General features: G+C 36.8%; 1 protein-coding gene across 2 annotated transcripts in view; it reads left to right on the top strand.

Moving 5' to 3' along the window:
• CPED1 (cadherin like and PC-esterase domain containing 1) overlaps positions 1-20913 on the top strand; it is a 305552-nt gene that overhangs the window by 47981 nt on the left and 236658 nt on the right. For both annotated transcript variants that reach the window (XM_070466510.1, XM_070466514.1), the window contains one exon: positions 13234-13340. In XM_070466510.1, coding sequence (XP_070322611.1) covers positions 13234-13340 — 107 coding nt within the window. The remainder of the gene's footprint in view (positions 1-13233; positions 13341-20913) is intronic.

Raw genomic sequence — 20913 nt, 5'->3', positions numbered from 1 at the left:
AGAGTCAGACACGACTGAGCAACTGAACTGAACTGAACTGAACCACAGTATCATCCTGGTTTCTTGAGAATATATGAAAGATATTTAGAATTTTTTTAACTTTACCACAATATTTGTTTATATTGCTTTTTTTGAGATTTGGGTATAATTTGGAATTATTGTATTAATGGGCAAAATATCAAAACTGTGCTTCCTCCTGCCACATTCCTCTACAAAATGATGGCTCACATTTTAACTTTCATTGACAGTGCTATTTCTCCATGGATCTCCAGTATTAAATATTATCACATTTATTAATCTTGTGAAGTTAAAAATGTCACATCATTTAATTTTTTTAGTAGGAAGTTTTACTTATATATCAATTTAAAATTATTTCTATTTTTTAAATGCTGTCTTTTTAGACTTAATTTTTTATTTGCAAATCTTTTTTTATATGAAGGATATGAATAAGCAGTTTGTATTTTCACATCTAAATGGCAAAATAAAGAAGAAAAGATATGAAATACACAAAAAATTACAAAAAAACCATTTAAAGTATAGCATATCACTTTACAGTCACAGGACTGGCAAATTTCAAATTTGGAAATATCACCTACTGCTGGTGGATATTCCAAGGAAAGATTTCATACGTTGAGTGTGGGAATGAGAAATATTGTAGTCTTTTTTTTGGAAAGCAATCTGGAACATCTATGACAGTTAAAATACTCATAGTTTTTAAGCCAGTAATATTATACTTGGGAATCTATATGATAGAAGTTAAAGCATCAGAAGGTAATAGAATATGTATATATCTCTCTCTTAAAATTAACAAAGTCAAAGAAAAAGAAAATGTTTCAAGTAAAGATAACCAAAATGAGGAAGATGAGATTACAATTTTTGAGTAGTAAATAATTAGAAAAATAGGAAATTATGTGTGAAGAATCTTTGGAGGGGTGGAAAAATAATGTTATAAGATTAGAGGAAAAACTGATTTTGCAGAATTCTATTAAAATATGTGGAAAAAATATGCTACTTAGATGCATAGGAACAATACACTTTAATAGTACTTGGCATAGTTTCATATTGGCTAAAATATTCTTCATCTCATAGATGACACAATTTATTAGCCCCAGGAGACACTTCTGATAGCCCTTTGGCTCCTGGGAGCAGGGCCAATTTTACAAAAATTGTGAAGTGGATGAAATGTGTTTTAGCCAATAGCTCTATTTACCCTTACTGAGGTCCCTTCTCACCTGAAGCACCCATTTTAGGGCCCCACAGGGTGGCCTACCTCATCAGGTTACACCTACCACATGGGACTCATCGCTACTCACGCATGACAAGTACCTTTCTTCATCAGCAGTTTCAGGGCTCAACGATGTCACATGTTTTAGCAAATGCACTTGTACTGCCAATGAGAGAAAACTGCAGACCCCAGTTCTAGATAATGTGTATGAATTTTAACTGAGGCCTCGTATTGCTGAGGTCCTCTCTTGCTTTAGATCAAAACCAACCAGTGGGTATCTGGTAAATTAACATACATTCCTCCTATGGTATGAAGGCCTATTAACGAAGCATGAAGGAGTGATGCAGAGTTGAGAGAGATTATTTTCTGTGTTTTCTAACTGACTGTTATATCACTCTAATCAGACGCCCTGAATAATAAGCTTCAAGGCTTATTGTCACTGAGATCTCAAATTTATCTACCTGTATCTTACCTCCCACCCACCTGTCTATTCATTTAACCACAAATACTTATGTAAAGCTTATCAAGTACTAGGCACCGTTCTAAGCATGTTACAAATATTAACTCATTAAATTTTCATAATATCCCACCAGTACTGGTATTATTATTTCTAGGAGGTCTGAGTTTTAATCCTCACATCTGCTTTTTGGAATGACCTTGAATAAACGTGTTAGATTACCTATTGCTTGGTTTGAAAATAGAAGATAAGACTTGCCTCATAAATATCTCATGGAAATGTTATGATTGTTTTAAGTAAATCTTCAAAGATCATTGAAAATAATGCTTTAGGAATAAGAGCTGTGTAACCTTAAAATGCTGTGGCATTAAGTAATAAGCTATTGATAGAACTGATTCTTTTTCTATGCTAGTGAACTATATTTTCTCAAGCCTTAGTTCTCATCTGTGCTGAATTAGTGTGGAATTATTCTTAGAATAAAATTTTAAATTAGTGACTCCCACCTCCCTCTCAGATGGCTTACAGTTCCCAGTGCATTATTATACAGTGTCAAACTAGATATGATTAGGTTTTATTCACTGCATTTGAGAGAAATCATGGAAAATGACTTTTAATAAAACACGAAGAAGGAATAATATTTAATTAAATGAAGTGGCACTTCGCTAATTATACACTAAAACCTCCTGCACTGTACTGTGGAATCTGGTGTAAGGAATGTCTCTCAGAAACTCATGTCAAGTACTCAAGTAATAAAAGAACCCAGTTTAAAGTGTCACTCTCATAACAAGAATTATGACCAGGACATTATAGCCAGGCATCAGAATATCTTATAATTGACACTAAACATGTTTTATGTAATGCATGGTTATTTATGTAGAACTCTAAAATTGGTGTGGCTGGAGAGAGAGCATTATGAAGGTGAGACCTTTCTAGGAACTCCAGGGCAGAGGTGTAGGTGTATATCAGTGTTTCTCAAACTCATTTGTGTGTGTAGATCACCTGGGGACATTGTTATTCACAAATTTGATTTGGTGAGGTCTAACTTGAGGACTGAAATCTGTCATTTCTAACATGCTTTCAGTATATGAAAATGTTACAGATCCAGGGGCTTCCTGGTGGCTCAGCTGTAAAGAATCCGGCTGCAACGCAGAAGCTGCAGGAGAAACGGGTTCAATTCCTAAGTTGGGAAGTTCCCCTGGAGGGCATGGCAGCCCACTCCAGTATTCTAGCCTGGAGAATCCCATGGACAGTGGAGCCTGGTGGGCTGCAGTCCATGGGATCGCAAAGAGTTGGGCACGGCTGAAGAGACTTAGTGCATGCGTGTGCGCACACACACACACACACACACACATTGAGGACTGAAATCTTTCCTTTCTAACAAGCTTTCAGTATTTGAAAATGTTACAGATCCGAAGACCATTTCTGAGTAGGAAAGATGTCCATGTTTAACTGTAATGTAAGATACAATCTACCTGCAATGCTGTGGACTTGGGTTCTATTCCTGGATCGGGACGATCCTTTGGAGGAGGAAATGGCAACCCACTCCAGTATTCTTGCCTGGAGAATCCCATGAATAGAAGAGCCTGGCGGGCTACAGTCCATGGGGTTGCAGAGAGTAGGGCATGACTTAGCGACTCAATCAAGATACAATAGAAGTAGTATGAATAAAAGAAATAAAATGTTCTGAGAGAATAGTAGAGGAAGCGACCCATCCTGAATGTGGAAATCAAGATGTCACAAGTAGAATACTAGGTGTGTGACAATGATTTCTCAAGCAGATTTTGGAGTCAAGAGCATTCACCAGAATGAGCTCCAGGCAAGGGCACACAGGTCTACAAGTGTATGGAGTCTTAGGGACCAATAAGGGTCCATGTGGCTGAGAGGAAGTGGGGATTGGGGTGCTGTTTTGACGGAAAGGGCTAGAGGACTAGGTTCGCTCTTGCCTTGCTAAGGAACTTGATCTGTATTGTGCTGGCGATGATAAGATCTCTGTTTTCAGAGGATAATCGTGGCCCTAGGGAAGGAAGATGGATCAGTGAAGGGAAAAGAATTAGAAGCAGGGCCAGTAATTAGGAGGCTTTGCAGAGATGTGAAATCTTAGAGACTGTGATAGGATTTGAAAAGGTCAGGAAATATTTAAGAAATTCTAATTTAGGCTGAATGGGAATTGGAAATCGATGGCAAGTGGAATGGGAGACTAGTCCAAGTTGAAGATGACGTAATGCTTTCCAGCTTGAAGGAGAGAAGGTGGCTACACCTTTGATGGTAACAAAAGTGAATGGATGGACTGACAGTTTTTTGGCAGGAGACATGTTCTGATGTGTTCAGCAGGGCATCTGTTATAGGAAGTAACTGGAAATCTGAAACATAAAAAAGGTTGAGAAATGTAAATTTGAGAGTCAGTGGCAGGGAAGCTATAGCTAAAGCAATGAATGTAAATCAAAGCAACCAAGGAGTTTGGATTTAGAGAAAAATGGTAACAAGTGAAAAGAAAGGCTAAAAATTTGGGGACCTGCATGTATTGAGGAGGGTCTCAAACCATGAACTTGATGTGTTTCTCAGCCTTTTGTATTTTAAATACCATTATTTTTTTCACTTTCTACATTGTAGTGCAGATTGGTTTTATAATACCACATTTTTAGTATAAAATGTGTGCTCAGTCGTGCCTGACTCTTTGTGACCCCATGGACTGCAGACCACCAGGCTCCTCTCTCCATGATATTTCCCAGGCAAAATACTGGAGTGGGTTGCTATTTTCTCCTCTAGGGGATCTTCCTAACCCAGGGATTGAACCAGTGTCTCTTATATCTCCTACATTGGCAGGCATGCTCTAGAGTCACCTGGGCTACATATAAAATACTTAATGAGATATATAACTAATATGTGTCTAGCTACAGCCACATATACTTAACAGTCATCAGTATATTTTCTCTGGAGAATATATTTTTTCTGACTTAAAAACAAAACAAGACAAAAAGCTAAAGTCCATACTTCATTCAGATTTGTAAACTTTTATGCCTAATGTCCTTTTTCTGTTACAAAATTCCATCCAAGATATATTGCATTTAGTCATTCTGTTTTCTTAGGCTTCTCTTGGCAGTGGCTGTTTCTCAGACTTTCTTTCTTTTTGATGACCTTGGCAGTTTTGAGAAGAACCAGTCAGATGTTTTTGATGTCCTTCAATTGGAATATGCCTGGTGTTTTTCTGATTAGTCTGGGGTTATGGTTTGGGGGAGTAAGACCACAGAGGTAAAGTATTGTTCCTTTCATATCGTATCAAGGGAATGGTATGTACTATACACATGACTTCTCATTGTCGATATTATCCTTAATCACCTAACTGAGGTAGTGTTTGTCAGGTTTTTTCACTGCAAATTATTTTTTTATTCCCCCTTTCTATGCGAGACTCTTTGGAAGGGTGTTCTTGTGCACAACTCAAGCTGAAGAACTAGAAAGTTGTGATCTACCTCCTTGAGTTTGTAGTAGTTATGGAAATTATTTGGTGTTTTTCCAAACCAAAGATTTGTCTCTTCCTCCTCATTTGTTTATTTATTCAATAATTTATTTATATCCATATGAGCTAGTGGATATTTATTTTATACTTGGGGTTATAATCCAATATTACTTTATTTACTTTTTTGCTGAAATTGTGCCAGTTTTAACCACTGGCTCCCATGCCTCTTTAATATACCTCCATCATTGCTTTTGCTTATTTGCTCGTTTGGTTTTGAGCTCTTCTTCATTTTCTGGCACTATGGTGCCCTAGACTCATCGTGTATACTTAACTTCTCCAGCCCTTGAATCAGCCATGTCTCCAAAGACCTCTGGTTTCTTCTTATTGGAGAATGGTATTAAAAACTGATACCTGGGTGAGAGGTACAGTCTGATTTTTAAATTGCTGCAGAGTTCATTTCTTTTAAGGTTTTCTAAGTTGGTGAGAATTCCAGACTTTCAGAAATTTGGTAAAATGCAATAATGAGACTTTTCTCACAGACAAACAGTCTTTAAAGCAGTAAAAGTTTAAACACACAGGCACACACATCTAATCAGTTATACTTTAATAGAAGACTGCGAAAGTGGCGTGAAAATCTTTATAAAAATAAAATCACTTTAAAAAAAAACTTGTGGAAGGAAACTTCAGCAAGCCTTCTAAAGTAAACATTTCTCAGGTTTATTTCTATGAACAAACACATCTATTTTTTTCATGCTCTTCTTAATGAAAAGTTTCTTTAGAGCAGGAGTCTTTTAACTTTTACAAAAGTTTAAAATGTTGCCTTTTTGAGCTTGTGAGTAGGTGAATAGAAGAATTTCAGGAGCTCAAAACTCTTCTCAGAAACAATCTCCAAACCTCTCTTAGGGCAGAAAGTGGATAGACATTAGGATGGGAAAATTTTATCTCTAGTGTGAATTTATAACATCAAGGGAGAGAATGGTTTAGAATTTCTCTCTGGCGAAACACAAAAGTTTTCATCATCAGCTCTTTAAAGGATAAGGAGCCAGAGGCATAACAAGCAAAAATCCATGACCAGACTCTTGGGGCAAGAAACCAGATTTAATTAGATTTTGAGACCATGTTATATAATACATTGAAAATCTCAAGTTACAATATAATGATTTCTTTTAAAATAAATTCTGAAAATTGAAATATAAAATCCAATAAACATCTAGTAAGTGTCTACTATAATCAGTGTTAGATACAACAACTTGCATGTTTGTTGTCCTTAAAGTAAAGCCATGAATTATGAATGCTGTGTTACTCTTCTGTAGATCCATCATATTAAGAATATATTTAAGGGAACTGGTTAGTGCAACTTGATTCAGGAATGGCTATTTTATACTCAAACAATCTTGTGGTAGAATCAGACATAGAGCCCAATTTATTATCAGTAAGTTAATAAGTATTCATGAATATAAACTACTAATTCTGGTAAAGAAAGGATACAGAGAAAGGACGACTTTTTATGTGGTAAGAATCTTATTTACCATCTGAGCCACCCTGAGTGACTGAACATGTATAAGAATCTAAGAAAAGGGTACAAAATTGGAACAGTGAATATATGAAATGTCCTCATGTTATGTTATAAAGGAATATATAAAACATATAATATATATAGTACATAATAATATATAAAGGAATATTATATATCATTTAATAATTGCTATATCATAAAAGAATATTATGTATTTTAAAATCATTGTTATATTATGAAGGAATATTATGTATTATTTTAAAATTAAGCATTTTTAGTATTTCACACTGAAATAAAACAGATTTTAGGGCATCATGCTTCTGTATCCTTAAGGAATATAATAGTATCAATAGAATAAGTAAATAAGACTTGGTTTTAGTAGCTATGTATCTTAAAATTTCCTGGAAAAGTTTATTTTCCAAGTTATATTTTATGTCTTTTCTGCTTCAATATAGTGTATGTGTTCACAGAAAAGTTTCTAATAAGTAAAGCACTTGAAATTTTGTATTAGTTTTCATAATTAATATTATAACTCTTTAAATGCAATGACTAGTTACCTTTGTTCTTCTTATGTACTTCTTCATTCTTACTAAGAAATAAGATGTATCTTTATGTTCTCTTTTAAAAAATACTCTAATATTTTTCTTATTATTCATCCATTTTTAATTTTTACCAAAATATTTCAATATCCTAGGATATGAATTTTAGTTATTGATTTAGCAACTGATCACATTCAGTTGCTCATTCATTTACATGTTTAGCAAACAGGTAGCAAATACTTATTAATTTCCAGCCACTGTTATAGATACTGAGAATACAGCAGTGAATAAAATAGACCCAGTTCACCCCTCATGAAGCTCACATTCAAATGGGGAGAGACAGACAATAAACAAATAGGCAAGAAATATATAATATGTTAGATGATGATAGGTGTTATGGAGAAAAATAAAGCAGGACTAGACTTGTCATTCCTTGAGAATAAACAGCACTTATAGGAATGATGCTATCTCAGAGCCCGCTGTTGTTCTCTGGATTGAATTACTGATCCAGCAGACTTTATCAATGAGGAGGTCATTTGAGAGCCAGGAAACGATTGTTTGCTTTACATGGCAGCCTGCCTGTGAGAAACTGGAACTATTCTAAAGGCAGCCTCACTCCTTAGGGCAGATGCTTGATTAAAACAAAAATGAGAACAAAAACCTTAAAAAATAGCTCTTATTTTTATATTGAGACATTAGGTTGTTCCAGAGTACAACTTAGAGAAGGATAAAAACCCAATCAGCGCCACATTATGTCTGAATTAATACATCTGGACCCTGATGTCGCCTTCTAAAATTATCTGTGGAGTTTCATTGCTTCCAGAGTCAGTGCTGTGGAGGCATGATAATGAACAATAGTGTTGCAGAGTTTTGGGGAAGAATCCTGTAGATCTTTCATGTTTTTGTAATTTTGAGATGGAGAATGAACATCCACATCCTGTTTTCCTAAAACCATGTCCTGTGACCTCTCTATTTAAGGGCTTGGCTGGCCTGATCTCAGAGCTAGCCCTGCCCTGGTTTCTTTGTGACAGAAAAGGGAAAGAAATTATTATAACCATCAAAACATCTGAGATACTTTTAGAGATTTCTTTTCAAAAGTAGGTGGAAATTCAGTTAATATTTATCATTCCCCAGTCCATTTGCAATTGGGAGAGATCTTTTATACATTAGTATTTCTGTTACTTCAGCTATCAAGATATCATTAATAATGTGTTAGGGTGCTATTGCTGGGTGAGGTTCTAAGAAATACCTGAGTTATACTTGTTATGGTCTTTTTTTTTTCCCTCCATGACCCCAAATGAAAAATACCAATAACTCAGAAAATACCAAAGCTAAATAGTTTCTCTGTTCCTTCTTTTGTAAAGTATATGTAATAATTTCTTCTACTCCATAGTGTTGTTCGAAGTTCTGCATAAGTTAATACATATAAGGAGTCAAAAACTAGGTGTCTTTCTTGCCTCCCAGTTTTTTTTTTTTTTTTTTTGGAAGCAATAATGACGTAATGATCACAAACATGGTTTGTGGAGCTAGACTTTCTATATGCAAATTCCCACCCTACACTAGATGGCTGACCTTGGGCAAGTTATTTAAATTTTCTATGCTGAAAAAAGAAAAATATATATACCTATCAGGGTATTGTGTAGAATAAATTAATTAATGCAAATACTTGGAACAGTACCTGGTATACTATAAGTTCTCAAGGACTATTTGCTGTTGATTCATTACCACTGCTATTGCTATTCTTCCTTATTTATGGTGTGGCCTTGGCATATGGTTAGGCTGAGTCACATAAAGGTCATCTTTCCGTGTGCCAGGAAAACCTAAGAAGCCATCATCCAAATTGGCCAGGATCTGCTTTGCCTGTTTTTTCCTCAATCCAAATCTTTTTTTAAAATTACTTTTTATTGGAGTGTAGTTGCTTTACAACGTTGTGTTAGTTTCTGCATACAGCAGCAATTCAAATCTGACTTCTCAGCTCTTAAACTAATGTCAACCTTCAGTGGGCAGAAGAAACACATCAAGTAAGACTAACACCAAAAATGCTTGCCTCAGTGTCTAGAAAGAGCCTGTCTTGGGCCACTTATAACTGTGGCAACAGCTCAAGACATGCTGAATGTGGAGAGAACCCAAAACGACTGTGAACAAGAAAGAAATGAAGGCAGGTCCACCTAGGAGTGGGACCTGGCCCACTTAACAATCCAACTGAAAAGAGATATGGGAAAAAGATGGCTTTGGGGCAGTCTTGATTTTTTTTTTTTCCAGGCTTCTTAGAGAAAGAAGCCTCTAAGAGGCCACACTTAAGCCCTTGCCAGCTTTAGCATGAACAACCAAATGTCTTTGGAATTGAAGTGACCTTACTCAACCTTGTGGAAAAGCATGGCCAAAAATGGAAATCAAAGGGTATGTTTAGACATCCTTTAAAGACCAACTGAGCAAATAGCAACTTGCCTACAGTCATCTCAACAAAACCCATTTCCTAATGAACAAGCCTAATTCATTAAAAGCTGGAACATCAACTTGCTCAAAGAGCGATTCATGGAAAACTGACACACCAGTGTTTTATACCAATCAGTTCTAAGGACTGTTTGCTGCTACTAAAGGCAAAAAGCCCAGGCAAAGGTAGGACCAGGCAGGACCACTGGAGTCAGCCACAGAAAATGTGGGAAGCTGCCCTCAACTGTCAGTGGCTGCCTTGTGGGATATGAACCCAAAACTTCTAAGTTTTCAAGTGAAAGCTGAAATCTGGATTTTTATGTGACTCATGCTGACATTTGCATTTTGGCAAGTACTTAAAATTAAAACCAAAACCAAAACAAACATGGTGCAGGCCAAACACACCCCATATGCGGCTGGTACTCCCCCCGTGCGTCTGCGGTCTCTGCTGTCCACGCAGGCCTTGTCCACTAAACACTTATACTTCTGGTCTTGTTGGGGCTCAGATCCAAGATCTTTGTATCCAAGATGCTCCAAGGCTGACTTCTGAATGTGATTTATTTCACTACTGAGTGTGATTTGCTCTCTGCCCAGTTTCTAGATTTCAGCATCGCTTTGGGGTATTTTTCTAAAACCAAGCTTGAATACATAGCACCACTCATGAAACAAATAATGCCTTTTCTTTAAAAAAGGGCTGTGGGAGTCAGGGAGAGGAGTAGACTTGAAGAGAGTAAGAAATGAAGAGATGGTGAACAGGTCTACTTTAACTAGAAAATTTAACTAGGAAATAGAGTAACAATAAAATAACAATAGGTATTTTGAGTGGAAACAATCAGCATTTTTTCAGATCACGGTGGCAAGAATTAGGTAAGAACCATATGAAGGGATCACTTAAAATTTTGAATTATAGTTTCCTTCATTTTGAGAGGAAATTGATATAGTATAAAGTGGCTTTGAAATATTAACTTTTATTTTAAAATATTAATTAAATATTTTTGAGAGATGAGGGGTAGCATTATGAATGTCAAGAAATTGTGTGATGCTTTATGAGTTAGCCTAAATTCCTTTTGATGTTTAGATCCCTTACAGATTGCTAAGGGCAGTGACTGTCTGCCCTTTTGTTTTGCTATTGACTTTCATATTTCGAGTACAGTGTTTGGCTCAGAGGAGGTTCTTAGTAAATTGAATGCTTTGAATTATTTAAATGAGTCTCCAGTTTCAAACATTTATGACTTAAATATATACATCTATCAACTCTAGAAATTGTGTGTATGCCTTGGGTAGTGAAGAAGGGCATGCTTCAGACTTAGAGGAATACAAAACATACTCTGATTTTAACACCCAAACAGTGTAGTCCATAATATGAAATTCTCCCCTCTCTGCATATCCTTATCTTTTAAAAATATTTAGTTGTGTGTATTATGACAGCAGGTTTCTTCTAGTGTTTTAGTTTCTTGGTCTAGAAGTAATAGCAAATGAAAACAGTCTCTGTGTTTTCCCTGTTGAATCCATATTAAATGGTTTTGGCTGAAAATGCCAGATGCACATTTAAAATAAAGTATTGAGATCATCATAGAGTATTAGGTTTTGACTATGGGAATCTATTTGTAGTTTCCTTCAAAGTGAGGATGCATGGAACAGGGGAGTCCCTTGACATCGGAGGCCTGATGGCTATTACTGGATGAGATTTCTCCCAGCTCCCCATCACCAGCAGCATTTCTCCTTGGTCTGTTGAACTACTGTGCTATCTTCCAGCATCTTGAGATACATCAAGCCAGCAGAGAAGCTCTAGGATGAAAGCTCAGATGTTAACTTGAGTTCAGTTTTCTGGATCCTTTGGTTGGGCAGAGAGGTTTCCCGTCTAGCAACAGGACAGCTGTAGACCAATAACTCAGACCACACAGGACCTGTCAAATGGAAAAGGGCTTGAGTAGTGAACAGTGAAATTTCATTCCTAATCATCATAGATCACTCTTCCTTATCAACCTTCCCCCCCCACCCCCGTACGGCTCTTCTTTGAAAGCATTATGCTATCAAGTGAGAAATTCTAGGACATTTTTAAAAGATGGCCTTGAATAATTCCTAGCTTTTTGAAGCTACTAATAATGCAGGAAGTGACTTGTGAGGTCTGGCATAAATACTAACAAATACTAAATGTTATTTGAAGGATCATTTATCTTAGGATTGATCAACAAAAGATGCCATGTGTTCAGAAATTGCCTCATTTTCTCAACTGAATTTCCATCTAAAATGGAGAAATTTCCCAAGTAGTACCAGTTCTTTTGAGTATTACTTAAGGTTCTTTCTCTGGGGTTTGTTTTTTTTTTTGAGATACATATTTCTATATTGTCTCTGACGTAATGTGTTTACTACTTCTGTCGTTAGCTACTTATTCATTCATTCATATAACAAATATTTCTAAGCATCAATTATATGCAGGGATATGCTCACACAAATTTATGTAAATAGATCAAAAAGAATAAGGGGAAATAAACCCATCTAGCCACATAAATATTAATTTTTAAAAGTTTAAGCATTATGCAAGAATGTATTCTGCAGAGATTATTTTGGCAAGTAACTATGATTTACTGGCAAAGAACTTTGTTCTTGGTGAAATAGCTAAAATATCATTTGCTTTAGTCTGTGTTATACTCCGTATTTTAAAGTCAGCTTTGCTGACTATAACTAGAACATAAATTTGTTTTTGAAAAAACCTGTCTTAAATTTTTCATTGAATTTTACTTCCTACTTAGCCCAACTTTTTCTTTGCAAAAAAAATTCATCAAAGTATTTTTGGGGGCTTCCCTGGTGACTCAGTGGTAAAGAATCTATCTGCTTGCCAGTGCAGGAGACATAGGTTCAATCCCTGCTCTGGGAAGATTCCTCATGCTCTAGAGCAACTAAGCTCATAAACTACAACTGCTGAGCCTGTGTTCTAGAGCCTGGAAGCCACAACTGCTGAGCCCATGTGCTGAAACTGCTGAAGCCCACGTGCCCCAGAGCCTGTGCTCCACAAGAGAAGTCACAGCAATGAGAAGCCTGCACACTACCACTAGAGAGTAGCCCCCACTTGCTGCAACGAGAGAAAAGCTCACGCAGCAGTGAAGACCCAGCACAGCCAGAAATAAAATAAACAAATAAATATAATTTTTTAAAAGTAGAAAACAATCTTTAAAAAAATATTTTCTTTTGTTTTTAGGATCTATGAAAATTAATGGTAATACAGAGGCCCAGAACAAAATATTCAGTGTTTTGGCTTCTTGTAATTTGATTTACAACTCCTTCATCTCTTAAAATACTTTATAATCTTCTTTTTCTCCAATTTCCAATTGAGAATTTATAAAATTAGTGATTCAAAACATTCTGATTTTGTCTTTTAGAGGAATGTCTTGATATAACTTCAGATCATTGGTTTTTCCTTAAGATACAATATGAAAGTATAAGTTCTGCTTAATTAGAAAAGTTGAATTTCAGTTACTTTGAATAACTGTCTTTTAAGTATATTCAGAATCATTGTTACTTGTATTTACATTCTTTAATCTGAAGACATAAATGGTGCCTTTACAAATCTGATAAAGTGTTTGCTTTTCCATACTCTTTTGCTATTAGGTGAGTTGGACTCTTGGGATCTGCTTATTTGCCTGTCTTCTAGGACAGCTGGTGGAAAACCCTGCATATCAAAGGAAGACATGTGCCAGTTAAATTTACATCAAAAGGTAAACATTCTTTTTTAAAAAGTGAACAGATTTTATCAGACCTGGAGGTATTTTTTTTGAGTTTCCTATGACCATATTTACTTATTTTAAATTTAAGCTGTTTTTCCTTTTTATTATTTATCACAGTATAATTGCTTTACAATGTGGTATTAAGATTTCTGCTGTACAACGAAGTGAGTCAGCTATATATCCCTTCTGTTTCTGATTCCCTTCCCGTTTAGGTCACCACCGAGCATTGCACAGAGGTCCCTGTGCTATTTAGTAGTCATCTATTTTACACACAAGAGTGTATTTATGTCACTCCCAACTCATCCCACTCTCCCTTTCTCCCTTGGTATCTGTACTTTTGTTCTCCACATCTGTGTCTTTATTTCTGCTTGGCAAATACATTCACCTATACAATTTTCCTAGATTCCACATATGTGTGTTAATATCCAATATTTGTTTTTCTCTTTCTGATTTAGTTCAGTGTGTATGGCAGTCTTTAGGTCCATCCATGTCTCTACAAATGACACAATTTCATTCCTTTTTAATGGCTGAGTAATATTCCATTGTGTATATGTACCACATCTTTCTCCATTGCTTTGTTGATGGATATTTAGATTGTTTTCATGTTCTGGCTATTATAAATAGTGCTGTAATAGACCTATGGTTTTTAACACCAATATTTCCTGGTCCATAATGTTGAAAAAAATGTCTTGAAAAATTGGAGCCATTGTATCTTTGAAGAAAGTTTCAATGGCCATTCCTTCTACCCTTCACCATTTTGGGGCTTCCCAGGTGGTACTAGTAGTACTGCCTGCCAATGTAGGAGATATAAGAGACATGGGTTTGATCCCTGGGTCAGGAAGATTCCCTGGAGGGCAGCATGGCAGCTCACTCCAGTATTCTTGCCTGGAAACTCCCATAGACAGTGGAGCCTGACGGGCTACAGTCCATGGGGTCGCAAAGAGTCAGATACGGCTGAAGTGACTTAGGAAGCATGCATGCCTTCAACTTCAACTCCTACCAATCAATATCCAGTTTTACCCAGTAGGATGCAAGACTTGGCCTAAGAAATAAATAGCCTATGGATTTTTGCTTACCCTGGTCACTTGTTTATCCAAAGTAGTTAAGATTTTATTTACTAATTCCTTGTTTTGATGTTTTCAAACTTAAGTTGAATCACAACAAAATTAATAGTTTTTAAATTAACTTTTAAAGTTGACATCCAATATTTACTACTGTGTATAATCTTTTATAAATACTTTTAGAAAAACTAACAAAAGGCTTACAATATGCTAGTCACTGTGCTGGAAAATTTACATTTTTATGATACCTTTAACAAATCTATGAGAAAAATGTCCAAGCCAATAGTTGTTTTTCAGTAGTAAAAGAGTACTATAGTAGTTTCCCTGATCATTTGATATTTCTGCAATTGACAGTGGTTATCACCCCTTCCTCCTTCTGACCCCTCCCTTGGAGGAACACATTCTTTTGCTTTTTCTTGTACATCTTTGCATCTTTGGCTATCCTTTCTGTGTTCTTCAGAGCCACCTTTCCTCTTTCCATTCTTTAAATGCCTCTGTTCCCCAATACCACCCCTAAAGTTTCAACTATCATTTGTGATTGATGACTCCCAAATCTACATCTGAAGTTCCAAGCAGTTTCCCAGGCTTTAGGATTTCCTATATAACTACTCTCTGAACATCTCCACTTAAGTGTCACACAAACACCTCAGATTCAACAAAGAGTAAATGGATTCATTGTTGTCTCTGGTAAATTCACTTCTGTGTTGGCATTTGGAAGCTCTGCAAAACCACCCTGCTGGTCCTAAGTGTGGTTAACCACTCTGTCACTTCCCAAGATAGAAATTAGCCTTCACCTTTGAGCCCTTTTTCTCCCATGTCATCTGCATTCTGTCAATCACGAATACTAAGGAATTTAACTTCTAAATAGTTCTCAAATATCATACCTACTTTCCATACTTACTACCTTTATTCTGATCAGACAGTCACCATGTGTAACCAAGACAGTTGCCCAAATCTCTTCACTGATTTTTCCAAAGCAAGAATGTTTTGCCCCTGAAATCCATACTGCTCACAGTTATCAGAGTGAAAAATACAAATTGCTGACTTAAGCTGATTACTCCTGTCATTAAAATCTTGCACAGCTTCCCATTTTAGCTACAGAATGAAGTTGACAACATTTGCTGTGTATATCAGTCAGCCCCCAGCAGGAAACAAATGCCCGTACTCAAGAATTTAACTGAAGAAAAACTAATGAAAGAGCTATTTACAGAGCTTTTGGCAGGAAAAGAGAAACAAAAAGATTTAGAGGCACTCAGCGACCAGCTACATCATAAGGTTTTACCACCCTTGATCTGAAGAAGGGTATGTAGAGGAAATGATATAGCAGAACCTAGTAAGAGCCAGAGACAAGAAAGAAAGATGGGTGGGAAAGGGCTATATATGTCGAAGAATGTAACCATCACCAAATCATAGCCCTACAGAGGGAAGCCAGAAAGATAAGAAAGTATTCACCCTCTCTCTAGTCCTACATTGCAGTCTCTTGCCACAGCCTCATACCGAGTACCATTCTAAGTGCTTATGGTATTTGTTTCTATCCATTCTTTATATATGAAGAGACCAAAGCACAGAGAAGTTAAGAAAACTGCTTAAATCTTCCTTCCTAATAAATGAAACACCTAGGATTCACACTCTGGCAGTCTTACTTTAAATTCTGTGTTCTTAACCATATCACTGTAGAACCTTTCTAAATAAATATTTAGCCACTGTATTTAAACCCTAATCTAATCAATATTCTTAAAGAATACATAAATTCTAAATGATATGTGTTAGGTCACTTTGGAGCATGAATAATTTGAAGTTTTGTGAATCATGACTTATTTATGTAAACATAAATAGTCAAAACAGAAGTTGCTTCAGATTTCTTTGGTATGTGTTAGGACTGTCGGTGACCTTAGAATGAAGGTCACTGGCTCATGTTAGAATTACTCACCACTTCAGAACTTTGGAATTTAAGTGCTTAATGAAAATTATCTTAAGATCTGTTATAGGTGATGAATGACCAGGAGTTTCTCTGGCCAGGAAGAGACTAAAAGGAACTTAAAACTGTACTGGTGATTCATGTGATGCTAAAAGTGAAGTGAGGTCCCCTCTTTGGGATAACACTAAGTGGGGCTCTGTCACACCTCTGGCATGTCGTAGGGTTTTAAGAGCAGGGAGACTCATTTCTAACTCTGAACGTTTGTAGAGTTAGCAGTCCTTGAATCTGGGATGCTGTGTTTAGTCCTTGGAGCACTGAGAACTACTGCAAAGCCTCTTATTTTAAAGCTTGTCAGGACATTTTCAGGTAAATATGATGGAGTGATCATAGCATGTGAGAAACGTGGATGATAACAAGACTTTTTTTTTCTTTGATTAGCTAGTTCCCTTCTTGTCATTAATTCTCTTCCTTATGGATAATACCAAACAACTTTCAGAGAAGGTCTGATTTTTGATAAAATAAAAGATGTGAACATCTATACAGATCTAATGAAGAAAAGAACAGTTTCCTAAGATACAACGTGACATGTGATTCACTCTCAATGTTCATGAGAAACCAGAAGAAAAATTTTCCCTGAGTGCTTTTTTACACTTCATGTAAATAGCCCAAATTCATATGTCTGCTTGCCTTATGAGTTAATAGTATTAATGTGGCTTTAGGTTTTTTTTTTAATAAACCTTTTCTGAATGTTTATAATTAATATTCTACTGTTGCTCTTATTAATGAAATATATCTCAAAATAAGAATGATTTTTTACTTTTGCTTCTGACAGTATGTAATAGAAACAATTTAAGTGGCAGATTCCCACAGATTAGGTTTGTAGAAGGTACATTGGGATTGAAATATTTTTAAATGTACATTTCCTTTCTCTCAGTTTGATCTCAGAAATAGTCTATGGCTCAAAGTCTATGGCTTATTATCATTTATTTCATATATATTCAAATCCTTTCAAAGATACAGAAGCTTTTGTGCCAGGAAAAACAGCAGTCTATAAAATGCACATGCACACATATACACATGTATACACAAAGCATCCAAACCCAATACAAGATCAGTATGTATTAGACGTGACTCTTTGGTTGGTCATGATGTGTCCATGTAGGTTCATCAATTGTAACCTCTCTCTCTGGGGGAGACACTGATGATGGGGGAGGCTGTGTGTGGGTGGGGGGAATGGGCATATGGGAAATCTCTGTACCTTCTCTCCAGTGGTTGCCTTGCCCTTAAAATTGCCCAGCTCAAAATAAATTCTATTGAAAATATTTATTGCAGTATTAAGCCAGAGAAGCTCATTGTATACAAGTCAGCTAATCCCAATGAAAACTTCTCTGATTATGTCCCACTTGATAATGAAGCAAATCTTACATATTTTATGATGTACATAAAAATAAGAATAAAAAGCACTAGGATATGGAAGAACATTATTAGGGTTAACTGATACGAAGTTAAAATATGTGTAATAAATTTGATTTACCACAACTGTTAAGACCCATAGTGTCGTGTGTGTTTACTTCCTTGTGTTTATTTAGTTTAATTGCTGAGTTTGGTGCTCGGTTCCAGAGTAGAATGGAGGTGATACTTCCGGTGTCACGTGTCGCCTGGGTCATGTCACCTGCTTTGACTCTATTAATTCCAAAGGTGTGCTTTGGAGCAAAGAGCAGGGGGAGCATGTCGTTGGGTGGGGGATGCGAAAGTGAGAGCAATTGCTTCCCTTGGCTTGGCTCTGGCTTTCTGAAGCAAGTGCTTTGTTGACGCTCAGTCAGTTCATCATCCTGACGCAAGATCTCATGTGAAAAGTCATCTCTCTGATCCTGCTCATGCTCAGTCACTCAGCTGTGTCCACCTGCTTGCCACCGCATAGACTGTAGCCCACCAAGCTCCTCTGTCCGTGAGATTTTCCAGGCAAGAATACTAGAGTGGGTTGGCATTTCCTTCTCCAGGGGATCGTCCCGACCCAGGGATCAAACCTGGGTCTCTCGCATCTCCTGCATTGGCAGGAGCATCTCTCTGATAAGACACAGCAACTCCCCTTTGTTTCTGAAATCTGTGTAAGCTGTACTCTGGCTTTGTAGCATCTACACACATTCTTCTGGCTCATTAGTTCAGTTCCTGTAGTTCGTTTTACCAGGGCTCTGCAATTCCTGTTTGTAGTAGTCAGGATGGCATAACAAGGATGTTGTAACAGTAGCGCATTTTCTCTGAGCCCTTCAAGAAGTGGGTGGAGGTTTTAAATAGGGACCTGTGTCTGTACACAGCCTTTCCTGCTTCTTAGCTAATGCTGCTTCTCTTTCTTGGCCCTTCTGTCCTTACAGATTCTATTTAGTCAGTAGCAACTGAGTGATTTTTTTTTACCTTAAGTGGAGGAAAATGGTTCAAGTATATGGGCTTTTAAACCTTTTCACAATCGAATTTAGAAGTGTGTTTTGTGTGATAACGATAACAGCATAACACCAGTAAACCTCTATGGTGGACTCCCCAGACCTTTGCAACGCTCTGTCCCCTCCCTCCAGCCTCTCTTAGGAATTCTGAATTGAAAATTTTAGGGTTTTATAAAGGCCCTTATTCTTTCCTACATTGAGACTCTAAAAGTGATCACTTTTGAATTTGAGAAATGTAGACTTCCTAAAATCTAAAGTGTACTATCCACTTTTCTCAATTCCTGTATTCCCAAGAATGGGTTCTGCTGAAGCCTGGGCTTTATTACAGTATAGATGTGGTACGTACACGCAATGGAATATTAGTTGGCCATTAAAGAGATTGAAATAATGCTATTTGCAGCAATGTGGATGGTGGACCTGGAGATGATCATACTAAGTGAAGCTGTCAGACAAAGACAAGTATCATATGATATCACTTATATGCAAAAAAAAAAATTTTTTTTAAGATAAAATGAACTCATCTACAAAACAGAAACAAATTCACAGACTTACAGATTGAATTATGGTGACCAGAGAGGAAGGATGGGGAGGGGAGGGATAGACTGGGAGTTTGGAGGATTGACAGGTACATGCATACTAAGTCACTTCAGTTGTGTCCAACTCTTTGCGTCCCCATGGACTGTAGCCTGCCAGACTCCTCTGTCCCTGGGATTCTCCTGGCAGGAATACTGGAGTGGGTTGCTGTTTCCTTCTCCAGAGGATCTTCCCAACCCAGGGATTGAACCCATGTCTTTTATGTCCCCTGCATTGGCAGGCGGGCTCTTTACCACTAGCACCACCTGGGAAACCCCATGTATATATGTCTATGTTTAAAACAGATAACCAAGGACCTACTGTATAGCACAGGGAACTCTGCTCAATATTCTGTAATAACCCAAATAGGAAAAAATTTAAAAAAGAATTAAAAATAAAGTAAAATATCATTCATAACACAGAACCTTGGAAATGTAGAAATTCAGTAACTGGATTGAATCATACTAGTTATTTATCTTTTGCATGCACATATTAAGTTGCTTCAGTCGTGTCTGACTCTTTGCAACCCTATGGAATGCAGCCTGGCAAGCTTGCTGTCCATGGGATTCTCCAGGCAAGAATACTGGAGTGTGTGCCATTTCCTCCTCCAGGAAATCTTCCCAACCCAAGGATGGAACCTGCATCTCATGTCTCCTGCATTAGTAGGCAGGTTCTTTACCACTAGCACCACCTGGGAAGACCTGTCTTTTGTATAGACTAACTTGAATAGGAAAGTTTACATACACGTGAGTTCAGTTCAGTTCAGTTCAGTCGCTCAGTCATGTCCGACTCTTTGTGACCCCATGAACCGCAGCATGCCAGGCCTCGTCCATCACCAACTCCTGGAGTCCACCCAAACCCATGTCCATTGTGTCGATGATGCCATCCAACCATCTCATCCTCTGTCGTTCCCTTCTCCTCCTGCCCTCAATCTTTCCCGGCATCAGGGTCTTTTCAAATGAATCAGTTACATTATTTTTATGTACACTCAGAAATTAAAATGAGACTATATTAGAAATGGTTTTATTAGGAGAAATTAATTTTTGTTTTTTTATAGAAGAGATTTTCTACATTAAAAGTTATAGAGGAATAAAAAATACTCAATTGTTGAAAAAAAAAAGCAGAGCATTAAAAAATTTATGCCTGACCTGAGCTGAAGTTTACAGTTTGCTGAATAAACGGATAGAGTTAACAAGATTGCAAGGATTAGAAAACTTTTAATCGATGAACTGTTTCAAAGCACTTTAAATGAATCATTTTTTAAAAACTACAACTTGTGGTTGAATTGTTGAATTGATCAAAGCTTAGAGCAGAAGTGGTATTTAGAGACCCAAGGCTCTATTTTTCAAATGGAGAAATTGAAAAAGAGAAGTAAGGTGATATGCTCAAGGTTCTGACTGTGTTACCCACCCGAAATGGGACTAAAACCCATGTTTTTGATTCTTTCTCTTTTCTCCAGCTGCAACTGAATTCTTTTTATCCAGTCAGGTCAGCAGGTCTGAAAGAAACTATACAGTACACTTTTAGGATGGGCTGAATTAATTTGAAAGTAATCAATAGTTGGTCAAAAATGA

Source organism: Odocoileus virginianus, chromosome 1 (assembly GCF_023699985.2).
Source record: "Odocoileus virginianus isolate 20LAN1187 ecotype Illinois chromosome 1, Ovbor_1.2, whole genome shotgun sequence".
NCBI classification, from domain to species: domain Eukaryota; kingdom Metazoa; phylum Chordata; class Mammalia; order Artiodactyla; family Cervidae; genus Odocoileus; species Odocoileus virginianus.
The sequence above is the reverse complement of the archived record's forward strand: the minus strand, read 5'-3'. Positions and strand labels throughout refer to the sequence as shown.